Source organism: Geotrypetes seraphini, chromosome 5, assembly GCF_902459505.1.
Source record: "Geotrypetes seraphini chromosome 5, aGeoSer1.1, whole genome shotgun sequence".
Lineage (NCBI taxonomy): Eukaryota > Metazoa > Chordata > Amphibia > Gymnophiona > Dermophiidae > Geotrypetes > Geotrypetes seraphini.
In genome coordinates, this window is record NC_047088.1 from 109,218,702 (window position 1) to 109,234,368 (window position 15,667).

The 15,667-nt window shown below is 41.2% G+C and overlaps 1 protein-coding gene across 9 annotated transcripts in view; it reads right to left on the minus strand.

Annotated features, from left to right (window-relative positions):
- LOC117360950 (cytospin-A-like) overlaps positions 1-15,667 on the minus strand; it is a 133,225-nt gene that overhangs the window by 33,397 nt on the left and 84,161 nt on the right. For all 9 annotated transcript variants that reach the window (XM_033945632.1, XM_033945634.1, XM_033945637.1 and 6 more), the window contains one exon: positions 11,272-11,345. In XM_033945632.1, coding sequence (XP_033801523.1) covers positions 11,272-11,345 — 74 coding nt within the window. The remainder of the gene's footprint in view (positions 1-11,271; positions 11,346-15,667) is intronic.

Genomic DNA, 15,667 nt, shown 5'->3' on the forward strand with positions numbered 1-15,667 from the left:
GGAGATGGGCCTACGGTGGAGCCGGGAGAGAGAGAGACAGTGGAAGTCGGACAGATGATGGAAGTGGGGAGAAGTTGTGCCGTCAAGAATCAGGCACATATGGGAAAGCAGCAGCAGAGGTGAAGTGAGGGGCTCTCACCTCCTCACCATTGCTGCTGCTTTCCCACATGCTGGATTGAGGGAATATGCTGGATGGGGGGGAAGAAGATAAGAGTTAGTGAGATAGTGGAGGGGTGAAGGAAAGGGGTGGCAAGCTGTGAGTAGACACAGTGAGAAGAGGAAAACTGAGGACTGAATAGTAAGAAAGAATTTAATTTAGACGTAGGCAGAAAATAGAGAACGAAGAACAGAGAAGAAAAGGAAAGGGAAGAGAGAGGAGAGAGAGATGCCAAAGAACGGGAAAGGGGACAGAGATACCAGATCTGAGTGGAGGAAATGAGAAGAAAGACATGCTAAAAACCATAGGGGGGAGGGAAGTAGAGATGGCAGGAGAGAAATGCTAGACCATGAGAGGAACAAAGGGAAGATGATGGATGCTAGATCAAAAGGGGGGAGGGAAGGAGGAGAGATGGCAGGGGGAGACAGTTTCTGGAAGGAGCAGACAGTGAATGGAAGGAAGTGAATGACAAGAAGATGAGGAACGCAGAAACAACATGACAAAGGTAGAAAAAAAATTCTATTTTTTTATTTTATTGCTCTAGCATAAAGTAGTATTGGAGCCGTTTTGTTTTTTTTTAGTTCAAATTTTTTATGGAAAATTTGGGGATGATAAACAGAAAAAGTACAATAAATGGTTAGAAATAGAAATGGTGATCCTTTTATTGGACTAATTTTAACACATTTTTGACTAACTTTCAGAGACCAAATTCTTACTCAGTTCAGGACAGGATACTATAACAGTAGTATATTTTACTGACCTAAGGAAAGAGGGTTTGACCTCTGAAAGCTAATTTAATAATGTATTAGTTCAATAAAATTCACACCAATTCAAAATTCTCGAGGGTGAAAAATCAATACAATGCTAACAATCCCTCTATTCCAATTTAGGATAGTGGGTAACAAGTTTGTAAGATCTCTGAGATTTTATAACCTTGTTACCCACCATCCTAAATTGGAATAGAGGGATGGTTAGCATTGTTAGTCCAATAAAATGGCATTATCTTATTTTCCATTTTTTGTTAATTTGTAAAGTGATTTCTTATTTCTCTTTTTTTTCAAATCTGTTATCTTTATATTTTGTTCAGTACTAGGGATATGCACCATTATTTCTTCACCCCATAAACGGTACCGTTCCTTCAGTTTGTAGCACAAACCAGCATGCTGAATTCTCTGCACTGCTCCGATGGTCATAGAATTCCTATGATCGCCAAGAACAGCGCAGAACATTCAGTCCGCCAGCCAGTGCTAAAAAACTCTTCTGTGCTTTTTTTTTTTTTAAAAAAAAGGGCTGGGTGGGTTTAGTTTGTAATTACTTATTCTATACTGGGTGAGGGTGGTTCTGTATGTATGAAAGACATGGTTTTCATTAGCATTGACCAGCCTTGTTTAGCAAAATGCATCAAGCATGGTTCCTGGGAGCACCTTGAATAAATCCGATTTTAATCTCCTTTTTGTTTGCCGATCTTCTTTTGTTCCACGTTGGATTCTTTGGTGGACTGCTTGCCTTGTTGTTTTGTTACAAATTAACATACCAGAGGAGATACAGATTTGGTTGTTTATACATACATATGGGTTAAAGTTGGACGATACAGAATGAGGCAGTTGAGATGAGTTACAAATTGTTTATTAATATAGACTTATGTTTCGGATAGTATTATTGTTTTACAATGCATTTGAACACTTTTATATACGTATGGAAAGGGGGTTCAGAGTAAAAGTCCTGGGCAAATAGGTGGGAAGGGAAGGAAGGGGGATTTGTTCAGAGATGTTTGGGGCTTGCATAGAACTAAAATTGTACACTGGCACTGGTTTGGTAATCTTTGTTGTTTGTTTTGAATTTTGTAATAAAAGAAAAAAAGAAATGCAAGTGCAAATAAAGAAGTAAATAAGAAAACAGGTAAATAAATGGGGGCGCGGCATGGGAGGGCAGGACTAGGGGGCTCTTGAAGAATTAATCCTGCCTTGAGTATATGGTGTTCTACATGTGTTCTTTTGAGGGCATACAAAGCCACCAAACTGAAAATTGCTCTAGGGTCATTCCATGTCAAGTGATCAGATTCTTGGAAAGTGCCCTGCATGACCATCATGGATTTTGATGAAACTTCATATGCAGAGTCCACCATGTCTCAAACGAACTTTGGTAAAGTTTTAGTTTCGCCTGTGGAATATTTGTGGAGATATAGCCATTTGTTTGACCCCATACCACAATGAAATACAGTACGACAATGACATTCTGACAACTTTGAGACACAATATCTCCCGAGCTGTGTTTCCAAAAAAACTGAAACTTAGCTACCCTGCACAACTTTTTGAGCTCTGTTCATTGCTACCAATAACAATTTTTGCCGAGCACTGATTGAATGCCTGAATTACAGTAAACTTGGCCGAAAAAATTAGTGCTCCAAAAAAAGTCAAAGTTTGACATTACTTAGCTCCCACAATAATTGAGTAATAAATGCGAAATTTGGCGCATAATGTCTCAGTACAACGTTGTTTTCAAAAGTACAATTTCAACCTCCAAGCTCTTTCCATTAGTTTACAAATTAAGTGTAAAGTTGCTAATTTGTGTAAAAAGGCCAAAAATAGGGTATTTTCAGCCTGCTTTTACAGAAAAATACCTTTCAGAAACTCTTTCAAATCAGTCTCATTAGAAAGAGCATATTTCAAACCCCCTAGAAAAGTGGGCTTCATTTTTCAACGCAGGTTAACAATGCCCGAAAAAGGGGGACAAAGTTGAGAGATGTCACCATGGCAACGGCCTACGTTTCAACTTACAATTATGTCACTTTTCACACTGTTTTTCTCTGTTTATTTTTACTCAAGCTTTGGGTACAATTATAGTGTTCTTAATTAATGATTATTCCTAACTAGAAATTGAGGTGATAATTTTTTTGCATGCAGATCACAAATTACAACTTGTTTTCTTTTTCAGATCCACATTATTATTAATTCAGTTTAAAATGGATGCCAACGAATCGACTAATAATAATCCTTTTCTGCCAGACTGTGCCATTGGGCAAAAATTGTTGTCAAAGTGTCATGACGGCACATTTTATTCTAAAAAATGTGGGCTCATTTTTTTACATAATTTGTCAACCGATGAAAAATTGCTTATCACTCGGCGCTCTGAAGTTGAACTGATGGATAAAGACCAAATCTGCCTCTACCACAAAGCAAAGTATCTCAACAAATACGAATTAAAGCAAACATCGTGTTGTAATCCATTTGAAAAGAAAAATCACATTGTTCAAAGTGGATTGTTAAAAGTCGATCTTGCCATGTCTAATGATTTTAGAAAAGTGGCAAAAATAAATATCAAGCCAGGTCAGAAACTTTGTAGTAGGTGCAAAGCCCAATACGTTTCAATGAGTGAAGCTACTGCAGCATCTTCATCTTCAGACGATTTTGATATCAGCATCTCCGATGCAGTTGATCAAAGCTTGACTGCTTTAGGAACCTCTCCATTGAAAATTCGAAGGTTAGCTAGTAGAGATAAAGCCGGCTATGTAATACGAAAAATTGAACGTGTGCAGAATGTGATAGCCAAGAAGATTACATCTGCTGCTGGAGTTTCAGCTGAAGAAGTTGGGCCGTCTCGTCAGTCTGTAGAATGCAAGTTATGTGAAGATTACACTGACCTCATTGAAGAAATGAAAACAAAAATTGCAATATCCAACAGGTCAATGAAAGTTTAATTATTGACAATGGCCCCAAAAAGTTGGTCAATAAAGGAAACAGCAATGAAGTTTGGCGTTTCAGAGCGCATGGTCAGAACAGCCCAAAAAGTAAAGAAAGAGAAAGGCATTTGTTCTATACCTGATGCAAAAATTGGCAAGTCCCTTCCAAAAGAAATTGCAAATAGAGTTCAAGATTTTTACGAAGACGATGAATTCAGCAGAATATGTCCTGGCAAAAAAGATTGCATTTCAGTCCGCCTCAATGGTTTAAAAGTACAAAAGCAAAAGCGGCTGCTGTTGTGTAATTTAAAAGAGCTGTACGTGGCATACTGTAACAAATACGGAACTGAAATTGGTTTTTCCAAATTCTGTGAGCTCAGGCCAAAGTGGTGTGTAACCGTTGGTGCATCAGGTGCACACTCCGTGTGTGTCTGCACGACATCAAAATGTAAAGCTCATGCTACAAGGCGCCAATGTCAAAGAGAACTACAAAGTTCTTATGGAAAAAACTGTGTGCGACCTAAATGTCAAGGACTGTATGCTACAACGATGTCAAAACTGCCCTGGTGAAGAAGCACTAACAGCATACCTGGAAGAAATATTCAAGGATTTAGATCCAGAAGAATCAATAGAATTTAAGCAATGGGTTCACGCTGACCGTGAAACATTAGAAACAAGCGTACTAACCATGGACAACTTTATTGAAAGACTTGCAAGCAAGATTTGGAAGTTGACAAGCCACCATTTCATTTCAAAACATCAAAGTGAATATTTTAAGATGTTGAAGACAGGCTTAAAAGAAACGGAAATGATCGTTTTGATGGATTTCGCTGAAAATTACTCATTTGTTGTACAGGATGCCGCCCAAGGCTTTCACTGGGAAAATTCACAAGCTACGGTACATCCTTTTGTTGCATATTATTACCTCAATGAAGTGGGCACATTGCAAGTTGTAAACTGTTGCATTATTTCTGATCATATGCAACATGATACGATATCTGTACACGTGTTTATTCAAAAGTTGATTGAATTTTTGGTAACTCAAACAAACATTACCAAAATATACTACTTCAGTGACGGCTCAGCTGCACAATATAAAAACTACAAGAACTTTGTGAATTTGTGCAATCACAGAAATGATTTCAACATTGAGGCTGAATGGAATTTTTTTGGAACTAGCCACGGAAAATCACCCTGCGATGGAGTTGGTGGAACAACTAAACGACTGGCTGCCTGGGCTAGCCTCCAAAGACCATCAACGGATCAAATATTGACGCCAAAGGATCTATTTAACTTTTGTGACCAAAATATACACGGAGTTAAATACATTTATGTTCCAAAAGAAGAAATTGAAGAAAGCAAAAAGTTTCAAGAAGAAAGATGGCATGAAAGCAGCACAGTAGCCGGTACCAGAGAGCACCACCAATTTGTACCAGTCGACTCAAACTCAGTTCGTGTCAGCAAAGTTTCAAATGACACAATAAATTGTGTTGCCAAAATTTCTGATACTGCCATTCCAAATTTGAAAGTGTCCGAAATCTTTCCTGGTTGCTACGTTGCCTGTATTTACGATAATCAATGGTGGATAGGCAACGTTGTTGAAGTCTCAATTGAACAAAATGATGCATTGATAAAATTTATTCATCCTCACGGTCCAGCTCATTCATTTTATTGGCCAGAAAGGCAAGACGTTTGTTGGGTTCCAGAGCAACACCTCATCTGCATGCTTTGTGCCCCTTCAGTTACAACATCCGGCCGCCAATATCAATTTCCAGAAACTGCATTGACGAAAGTGGCTCAAAAATTTAACAGAATGTTATAAAGATTGCTGGCAGTTAAAATCAAAGTGGACTTCACTTCGGCTTGGGAACCATATAAGATACCCAATTTAGGCTTGGGAACCTAGGATAAGACACCCTAATCATTGGCTTTGGAACCAGAAAGATACCAACAAAAGGCTTTGGAACCTTGACAAAGAAACCAAATGCGAGGCTTGGGAACCTGGACGAAGTGGCCCACCCGTGGCTGGTATTGCACAGCTATCGGGCGTGATCCCTATGGCGATGGGGTTGCCAGTTCAAACTCTTGAACTGGTAGTGACAATGTCACCATGGACCAACGCAATAGAGTAGTAGTAATACTACGTCAATACAAAACTGTAACTTTAAAAATGACAGAACTATGTTGAAATAGAGGTTGTTGCCATGGCAACGTCTCCCAACTTTGTCCCCCTTTTTCAGCCATTGTTAACCTACGTTGAAAAATGAAGTCCACTTTTCTAGGGGGTTTGAAATATGCTCTTTCTAATGAGACTGATTTGAAAGAGTTTCTGAAAGGTATTTTTCTGTAAAAGCAGGCTGAAAATACCCTATTTTTGGCCTTTTTACACAAATTAGCAACTTTACACTTAATTTGTAAACTAATGGAAAGAGCTTGGAGGTTGAAATTGTACTTTTGAAAACAACGTTGTACTGAGACATTATGCGCCAAATTTCGCATTTATTACTCAATTATTGTGGGAGCTAAGTAATGTCAAACTTTGACTTTTTTTGGAGCACTAATTTTTTCGGCCAAGTTTACTGTAATTCAGGCATTCAATCAGTGCTCGGCAAAAATTGTTATTGGTAGCAATGAACAGAGCTCAAAAAGTTGTGCAGGGTAGCTAAGTTTCAGTTTTTTTGGAAACACAGCTCGGGAGATATTGTGTCTCAAAGTTGTCAGAATGTCATTGTCGTACTGTATTTCATTGTGGTATGGGGTCAAACAAATGGCTATATCTCCACAAATATTCCACAGGCGAAATAAAACTTTACCAAAGTTCGTTTGAGACATGGTGGACTCTGCATATGAAGTTTCATCAAAATCCATGATGGTCATGCAGGGCACTTTCCAAGAATCTGATCACTTGACATGGAATGACCCTAGAGCAATTTTCAGTTTGGTGGCTTTGTATGCCCTCAAAAGAACACATGTAGAACACCATATACTCAAGGCAGGATTAATTCTTCAAGAGCCCCCTAGTCCTGCCCTCCCATGCCGCGCCCCCATTTATTTACCTGTTTTCTTATTTACTTCTTTATTTGCACTTGCATTTCTTTTTTTCTTTTATTACAAAATTCAAAACAAACAACAAAGATTACCAAACCAGTGCCAGTGTACAATTTTAGTTCTATGCAAGCCCCAAACATCTCTGAACAAATCCCCCTTCCTTCCCTTCCCACCTATTTGCCCAGGACTTTTACTCTGAACCCCCTTTCCATACGTATATAAAAGTGTTCAAATGCATTGTAAAACAATAATACTATCCGAAACATAAGTCTATATTAATAAACAATTTGTAACTCATCTCAACTGCCTCATTCTGTATCGTCCAACTTTAACCCATATGTATGTAGGGTAGCTAAGTTTCAGTTTTTTTGGAAACATAGCTCGTGAGATATTGTGTCTCAAAGTTGTCAGAATGTCACTGTCGTACTGTATATCATTGCAGTATGGGGTCAAACAAATGGCTATATCTCCACGAATATTCCACAGGCGAAACTAAAACTTTACCAAAGTTCGTTTGATACATGTGGGACTTTGTGCATAAAGTTTTATCAAAAACCGTGATGGTCATGCTGGGTGCCCTTGATCACTTGACATGGAATAACCCTCTAGATCAGGGGTGCCCAACACGTCGATCGCGATCGACCAGTAGCTCAGGAAGGCAACCCGAGTCGATCGCGGAGTGTTGCCGTCCTGATCTACAGGGCCGATCAGCCTTCCTCTCCAGTGTTCTCTCTAGGGCTTTTTAACTGGGCGGTCTGCCCAGCTGTCATCTGCTGCTGCCGCCGCCGCTGAACATTAAAAAAAACAAAAAAAAAACGGCTTGGAGATTTTAGCCCGTAGCGAACTTATGCTCCGTGGCTCTAACGTGTGCGTGCCGGCTTCCCTTCTCTTCCCTCTGAAACCGGAAGTTATGTCCGGGGGGGGGGGGGGGAGAGAAGGGAAACCAGCGCGCACATGTTGAGAGCCCTGAAGCAAGTGTTCGCTACGGGCTAAGGTGGGAGACAGGTTAGTGAAGCATTTGCTCTTCTTGCTGCCGGGTCCTGCCTACTTTCTGTTTCCGCGAAGGCAGGACCCGGCAGCATTTCCCCAATAGGTCCATCGCGATCTTGGGCCAATCAGCCTTCCTCTCCTCGACGGCAGAATTGATGTCGGGGAGAGGAATGCTGGTCGGCCGAAGTAGGGACAGCCTGGGGCGGCGTCGGCTTTTGGGCCTGTTATTGGTGGCGGTTTGGGTCCTGGTCCCCGATGGCAGTGGCTTGGGGAGGGCAGGGAGAAAGAAAGAAAAAGGGCAGGCAGGGAGACAGAAGGAAAGAAGAGAAACAGAAAAAAAGAAAGGGAGGCAGAGAGAAAGAAAGGGCAGAGAGAGAGGAAGGAAAAGTTGGGGGAGGGAACGAGGTCTGGAGGAGAGGAAGCATACAGGCTAAAAGAAGGGAAGAAAGATTGGATGCACAGTCAGAAGAAGAAAGTGCAACCAGAGACTCATGAAATCACCAGACAAGGTAGGAAAAATTATTTTATTTTAAATTTAGTGATCAAAATGTGTCTGAATTTATATCTGCTGTCTATATTTTACACTAAGGTCCCCTTTTACTAAACCGCAATAGAGTTTTTTAGCGCAGGGAGCCTATGAGCGTCGAGAGCAGCGCTGGGCATTCAGCACAGCTCCCTGCACTCTAAAAACTGCTATCGTGGTTTAGTAAAAAGGGAGGGGGGTATATTTGTCTATTTTTGTATGGTTGTTACTGAGGTGATAGTGCATAGAGTCATCTGCTTTGACCTCTTTGAAAAACCCTGGAATAGGAATGATAATTAACATTTTCTATGCGTACAGTGTGCGTTGTGTTTTTTTTAAATTTTATTGTTGGTAGATCATTTTGACTTGGTCATTTTAAAAGTAGCTCGCAAGCCCAAAAAGTGTGGGCACCCCTGCTCTAGATGTTAAAAAAAACAACAAAAAACTGCTGAATTTTAGACCTCACTAGGGGTCAGGTTCCACCATTTTCAAAGATGGTGGCAGGAAGAGAATGATGCCCCTGGACATTTGTTTGTACAAGGTATGTCTATTGGCCTAGGGCAGGTTTTCAATCCAGTCTTCAGGGCACACTCTCACCCAACTGGCTGTGTGTGTCCTGAGGATTGGGTTGAAGACCCCTGGAACTAGAGGTCTGGGTCAGCAGCACCCTTTGCTGGGTGACTACTCCAGGGCGAAGGGGATCCAGGACTTTTTTTTTTTAATGTAAATATTTCCCTTCCTGTCCAAGCCTGAGTGCGGATTGGCTGATACACTGACTGGATCTTTTGTCAGCCTTTGATCTTGTTAGCCATTCTTTTCTTATAAGTCATCTGGAGTATTTTGGAATATCCGGAGAAGTATTGGGGTGGTTTAAATCATTTCTCACAGAGAGAACTTTTTAAAGGTTCTTTTTCCTCTGTTTGTTCCTCAACCAGCAGTCTTCCCTGTGGTGTACCTCAAGGCTCTATACTTTCGCCTTTGTTGCTTAATATCTTTTTTTAGTCCTTTGGCTTTGAGAATTCAGGAACATCTACCGTATTTTCATGCATATAATGTGCACGTTATACACGATTTTACAAACCGTGCATAACCATGCGCGTTATATGCGTGAGCGCGTTTTACAACTTTTTTTTTACATAGTTCCCCCCCCCCCCCGACGTCCGATTCACCCCGCAGGACCGCTCGCACTCGCACTCCGAAGGACCGCTCGCACGCACTCACACCCGCACCCCCACCCCGAAGGACTACTCGCATTCCCACAGCCTCCCGACCACCCCCTGACATCAGAGAAAGGGCGGGACCGCCGGAAGAGGAAGCAGCGCAGACGCAGGGCTCACAGAAGGGCCGGCACCGCCGGCAGAGGAAGCAGCAGGACAATGGTAGGAGCTTCTACATGATGGGTGGTAGGAGGCTGTGGGGGTGCGGGTGCGAGTGCGTGCGAGCGGTCCTTCGGAGTGGGGGTGCGGGTGCAAGTGCGTGCGAGCGGTCCTTCGGGGTGGGGGTGCGAGCGGTCCTGCGGGGGGGTGAATCGGATGTCGGGGGGGCATCAGGCTTTCAGGGTGGGGACAGGACTTCAAGGGGGAGGGGAGAGGAGAGTCGGGGCGGGCTAAAGGAGAGTCGGGGTGGCCAGAGGAGAGTCGGGGCGGGCGAAAGGAGAGTTGGGCGGCGACGGGAGAGTCGGGGCGGCATGCGCAGTATACAGGTGTGCGCGGTATATAAAAATTTATTTACATAAATTACAGTTTCCCGCGTGCTATACCCGTGTGCGCGTTTTACACGGGTGCGCGGTATATGAGTGAAAATATGGTAATTAAAAGTTATTTTTATGCAGATGACATCTTACTGGTTTTCCCACAACCAATTGCTATTCTAGATTTAGCTCCTTTATAATCTTGTAACAATATGATTAGTGATTGGTTAAATTAAAATAAATTGGTCTTGAATCCACGGAAAACAATTGGGATGTGGGTCACTAGTTCATCACAAATACCATCTTTGTCACCTCTTTTGGGTACTCAACCCATAACGCTTTCAAATCACTTGAAGTATTTAGGTGTCCATTTGGACTCTGCATTCATATTTCAAATACAAATTTCATCAGTTGTGAAATCTTGTTTCTGTTCTTTATGAAAGATTCGTTCTATTTGTTCTTACATTGAGACCTCAAGTAGCGAGTCTTTAATTTATGCTCTAGTCACTTCCAAATTAGACTACTACAACATTGTTTATGTTGGATTGCAATCAGTTTCAATTAAGAAACTGCAAACTATCCAAAATACTGCTACGAGAGTCCTTGTTAATGCTTGAAGATATGATCACATTTCTCTTTTTTTAAAGGAATATCATTGGCTACCCTTTAAATTTCGCCTTATACATTAGACTTTAACGCTTGCGTATAAAGCGTTACAATCAGGTCAACCAGACTATTTAGGAAATTGTTAGTTCCCTATAAGCCTTCTTGTAGCTTATATTCATTGACTACTCACCAACTTGTTTTACCTGCTGTTCATTTGGTACATCTAGCATCTACGCAGAAGTCTGCCTTTTTTTGCAGCAGTTCCTCGCCTGTGGAATTCCCTCCCAGTTATAATTAATTCTGAGTTATCTTATGTAATAATTCAGATCAATTGTTAAGACGCATCTTTTTGGTTTAGCATTTTTATGAGAGGATTGGTAACTTAGAATCCTGTTTCTTTTTGGCAACCGTTTAAACAAGATTTAAACAAAAATTTTGTAGCTTTATAGATTACTTGGATTTAATTTTTCGTGCTGTTGGTAAATCGAAGTGCAGTTAAAACTTTTAATAAACATAAATATTCACTACTAAAGAGACAGAAGGAGTGTCTGCATGTAAAAAAAAAACAACAAAACAACCTTCATTTTTTCCTGCTGTTCTTTGATTTGAATCTGAAGATCTCTCTTTTCTCGGTCCAGGACATGAATAGACTCTGGGGGAAATAAAAAAATATGTTAGTAAGTAGCTGAGCATATCATAGTGCTGCACAATGCCATACAAAAGTTTCGTTCCCGATTCAGATCTTCTGTTTCTAGAGCTTGGGGTGGCAGGGAGGGAACAGAACATACTGTTTCAAAGGCAATGCTCAGAGCTCCTACAGATCGCACAAGTCACCTAGTGGCCCATTCAATGACCATAATCTTAGTTTTCTATAATGCTCTGGTGTAGCTGGCTGAGGATTGTTTCTATCACATGTAGGGTCGGATTAAAGGGAAGACACATGCCTTGGGCTTGTAGAGTTCAGGGGGGGTGGGTGTGCTCCGATGACGTCAGTGTACCTGCCTCTGGGCCCAGCTCCAAATGTCCAAGTACTGCCTTCTGCTGCTTTCATTATACAGTGCAGCCAAACTTGCAGTCTTCAAATGGACGTGGGTAGTGGTTCCTACACATCGTCCGCAGCTGACCCAAAAGCCTTTCCTCTTGATGTTGGGATTTTGTATCAAAGGGAAGGCTTCCGGGTCAGCATTGGGCAGCATGTATGAACCTCTGCTGGTCGCCTTTTGAAGACTACAAGTTCGGCCACACTGAATAATGAAGAAAGAAGGAGGAGGTGCTACTTGGATGTCTGGAACTGAGCCCGGAGGTACACTCTACAAGTGGACTAAAGTAAGCTGAGAGAGATATGTGCTCATGACACCAGATCCCAGCTCTAACTTTAATTAATCTGCAGAACCAAATGGAACAAGAGAAAAGGGCTGGGTCCAAAACTATTTTCAATAAACTCAGGCTTCCTGCTCAAATCAGCTATTCTGTTCTAAACTTATAGACCACCTTTCTTGGTACTAATTCAACAGTATATATAAAATACACAATTTCACAAATATATAACAACTTCAACAAAAATAATACAAGATGAAAAGAATACAAATATTTTGTCATGAAGTGCAGCAAATAAAAATCATCTCCTGTCCTCTTAACGGAATAATATAGAGAAGCTTACAGGAACCACACTGAACTGCAGGGTTATACTGTATATGAACAACTGCTGTACTGCAGGAGATAAACTTAATTTATGGTTTCCTGCCTTGCAGGAAGGCCTCTCAGTGTGTGCTTCTTAGAGATGCAAATGTAACCTTTACCACAAATTCTTATTCTGGCACACTAATAAAAAGCCCTTTTAAAGCATCCCCATATTCTGTAGCCATCACCAGGGATTTTTTGACTGCCTGTGAGCTAGTTAAATAGCAGGCAAACAAAAAGCTTTTTTTTTCTTAATGTAGCGTACATGTTATGTCACTTATTCTAAATCTTAATTGATGAGTGGTTTTCCCAACATACAGTTTATCACAAAGTCAAATTACAAGCAGATCAACTCACATGGTACAAGACAAGTAGTAAAATGGCATAACTCATAATTCTTCCCATTTTTTGGGATCTCTCACTGCTCCTTGTGACCCTGGGCAAGTCACTTAATCCCCTCATTGCCCCAGGTACACTAGATTGAGTTTGAGCCCACCGGGACAGATAGGGAATAAGATAAAAGTACCTGAATATAAACCACTTAGGATTAAGTGGTATATAAATAAAAAAAATAATAATAAAATATAATTTGAATTGTAATGGCAATGTTTAAAATGACCATTGATTGGAGATCCATCTATTGATCTAATGTGTGATTGCACTTTGTCGTTGATATCTATCTGAAGGACTAATTTACCGTATTTGCCGGCGTATAAGACGACTTTTCAGTACCTTAAAATCCTCCCCAAAGTCGGGGGTCGTCTTATACGCCGGGTACTGTTTACATGCCCTTACTTTACATGCCCTAACATCTCCTTCCTTACCTCCTTACGGTGCTTACGGTACTAGTAAACCTGCCGGGACATCAGCGGGGCCATGGCGGGACATCAGTGTGACAAGGGTGCCAGCTCCTTCATCCTGCGCAGCGGGAAGCAGCGGCGCTCTGGCCCCACCCCTTTTCTCTTTACTACGTCTCTCGCACATGCGGCCGTGTGTGGAGTCTAGCCCTTAAGGAAGTTGCGGGGGCGAACAGGAGGCTTTTACAGGGAAACTGTCATGCCAGCAAACTTGCTAGGGACTTGCCCGGCACTTGCTCTCTCCCTCTATGTGTTATCTTCCTTCTATCATTGACAGTTTCAGTTTGGTTAACAGTTTAGAAAACAAATAGCATGGCAGCTCCCATGGGTTTATTGTTCTATTCAGCTTTAGTGAATTAATTAAAATTGTTGAAATAAATTCTGATGTTCTTTTAAGTTTTATTTGTTGTGCAGAAGGTGTGCGGAAGAAGGGGTAGTCTTATATGGCGAGTATATAACAAACTCTATATTTTAACTGTAAAAGTTGGGGGGTCGTCTTATACGCCGGCAAATACGGTATCTCCTTCAAACTGCAGTCAACTGTAAGCAAACCTTAGATTCTTTTGAAAACATTCATGGGATTTTCAAAGACATTTAATACATAAAAGTTTAAATGACAGTTGGGAATGCTGTAGGACACACACTGTAATATCTTCATCTGGATCTTCCTGTCTAAAAATGTGCAGCAAAGTACTTTATTCACTGAGAAACCTTCTTACTAAGCTGTGTTAAGCAGTTTTTGCTGCTTTAGTGCTTATAACACAGGATGCACTAAAGCATTCTGCATTAGTTTTGCCATCGGTGCATGCTAAGCACATGGAACTTATTTTTTGGGGAAGAGACATGGATGCGCTACTCACCTAGTTTACCGCCATGCTAACTGGCTATCATATCCATAATGTGGGCGCCCTTAGTGCCTTTTAAACAGGGAGGCAATAAGTGCGCTCAAGTTAATTTTTATAAATGGTTGCATGCTAATATTAGTGCATGGCCAGAAATGCAACAAACAGGGAAAAACCCCTTTCTGACCATCACACTAGAAATATGCTAATTGTGCAGGGAAAGACCTAAATCAGGGTGCACTAAACCCATTCACCAGTGCAATTCAGCAAAAGAGCTCCTAAATAAAACTCCGATTCTAGCTCTTAACATTTCCCTTGTTGTACTGCATTCTTATTTGGTAGTTGTGCTTGTATTTTAAATGGAGCCATGTATAAAAGGAACTGTTAGTGCTGCTGTGATAAATTTCTGAGGTCCTATATTACTCACATATCAAATTAGTCAATACGTATATTCACGTAGACCTGGGAAAAGCCACTTCTTATCACTAGAGTTAAGTAGCATGGAATCTACTTTTGGGAAATGGCCCCTGTTCATAAACAGGATGCTGGGCTTGATGGACCTTTGGTTTGATCCAGTATAGCGATTAATAAGAGGTTGTTTTATTTTCTTTTAAACACTGACGCAGAAGCTTAGAATAAAGGCTCCAAGGAGGAATCTTAACATTATAATATTTTTGAAAAAGGGTATCCTGGGGGTTTTCTGTGAAGCAAGCATGCTGCAAGATTGAAAAACTACCCATACTCCCACCCAATCCCCCTTCTTCCCCCCCCCCCCATCGCTTCCCCCCTTCTTCCTCCTGTTTTCCCTCACCCTCACCCCTCCCACTTGAAGTCTTGAGATTTAGCCCTGTTCTGGAAGCAAGCCACATGGAAACAGTGGGGATGCATAGCAAGACCTATTCACACACATCCTAAACTGGTGCTCACAAAAGAAAACTGAACACTTAAAACATTTACACATATACCCCCTCATTCTTTAATTCAGCACCTACATTTATGCGCCAAGTGCATGCATAAGTTATAGAATATTAGCATACACTCATGACTGTTACAGTTAGGAAGCGTGAGTGCTAGATGGGCACTAAGAGGTATTCTATAACTTTAGGGGTCAATATTCAAAACAATTTAAAACAGCCAGGGGAGGCTTCTGGCCATTTAAATTGCTTCTGCAAGGTTATCTGGGGATATTCAGCTTCACTTAACTACCTTTGTCAAAGCTAGCTAGTTTTTGGGCAAACTAGGGGTAGAGTTAGGGCAGAGCAGAAACATAGCCGGTTCAGCATGATTTTCAGTCTGCTAACCAGTTAAGTAGCTGCACCAGGTTAGGACAGCAAAACAGCGCCCAAGAAAAGGATTTGGATGTCATTGTAGACATACGATGAAACCTTCTGCCCAATGTGTGACGGTGGCCAAAAAAGCAAACAGGATACTAGGAATTATTAAAAAAGAGATGGCTAACAAGACTAAGGATGTTATAATGCCTCAGTTTCGCTCCATGGTGCGACTTCATCTGGAGTATTGCGTTCAATTCTGCTCTTCTTATTTCAAGAAAAATAAAGCAGCACTAGAAGAGGTTCAAAGAGGAGCGACCAAGA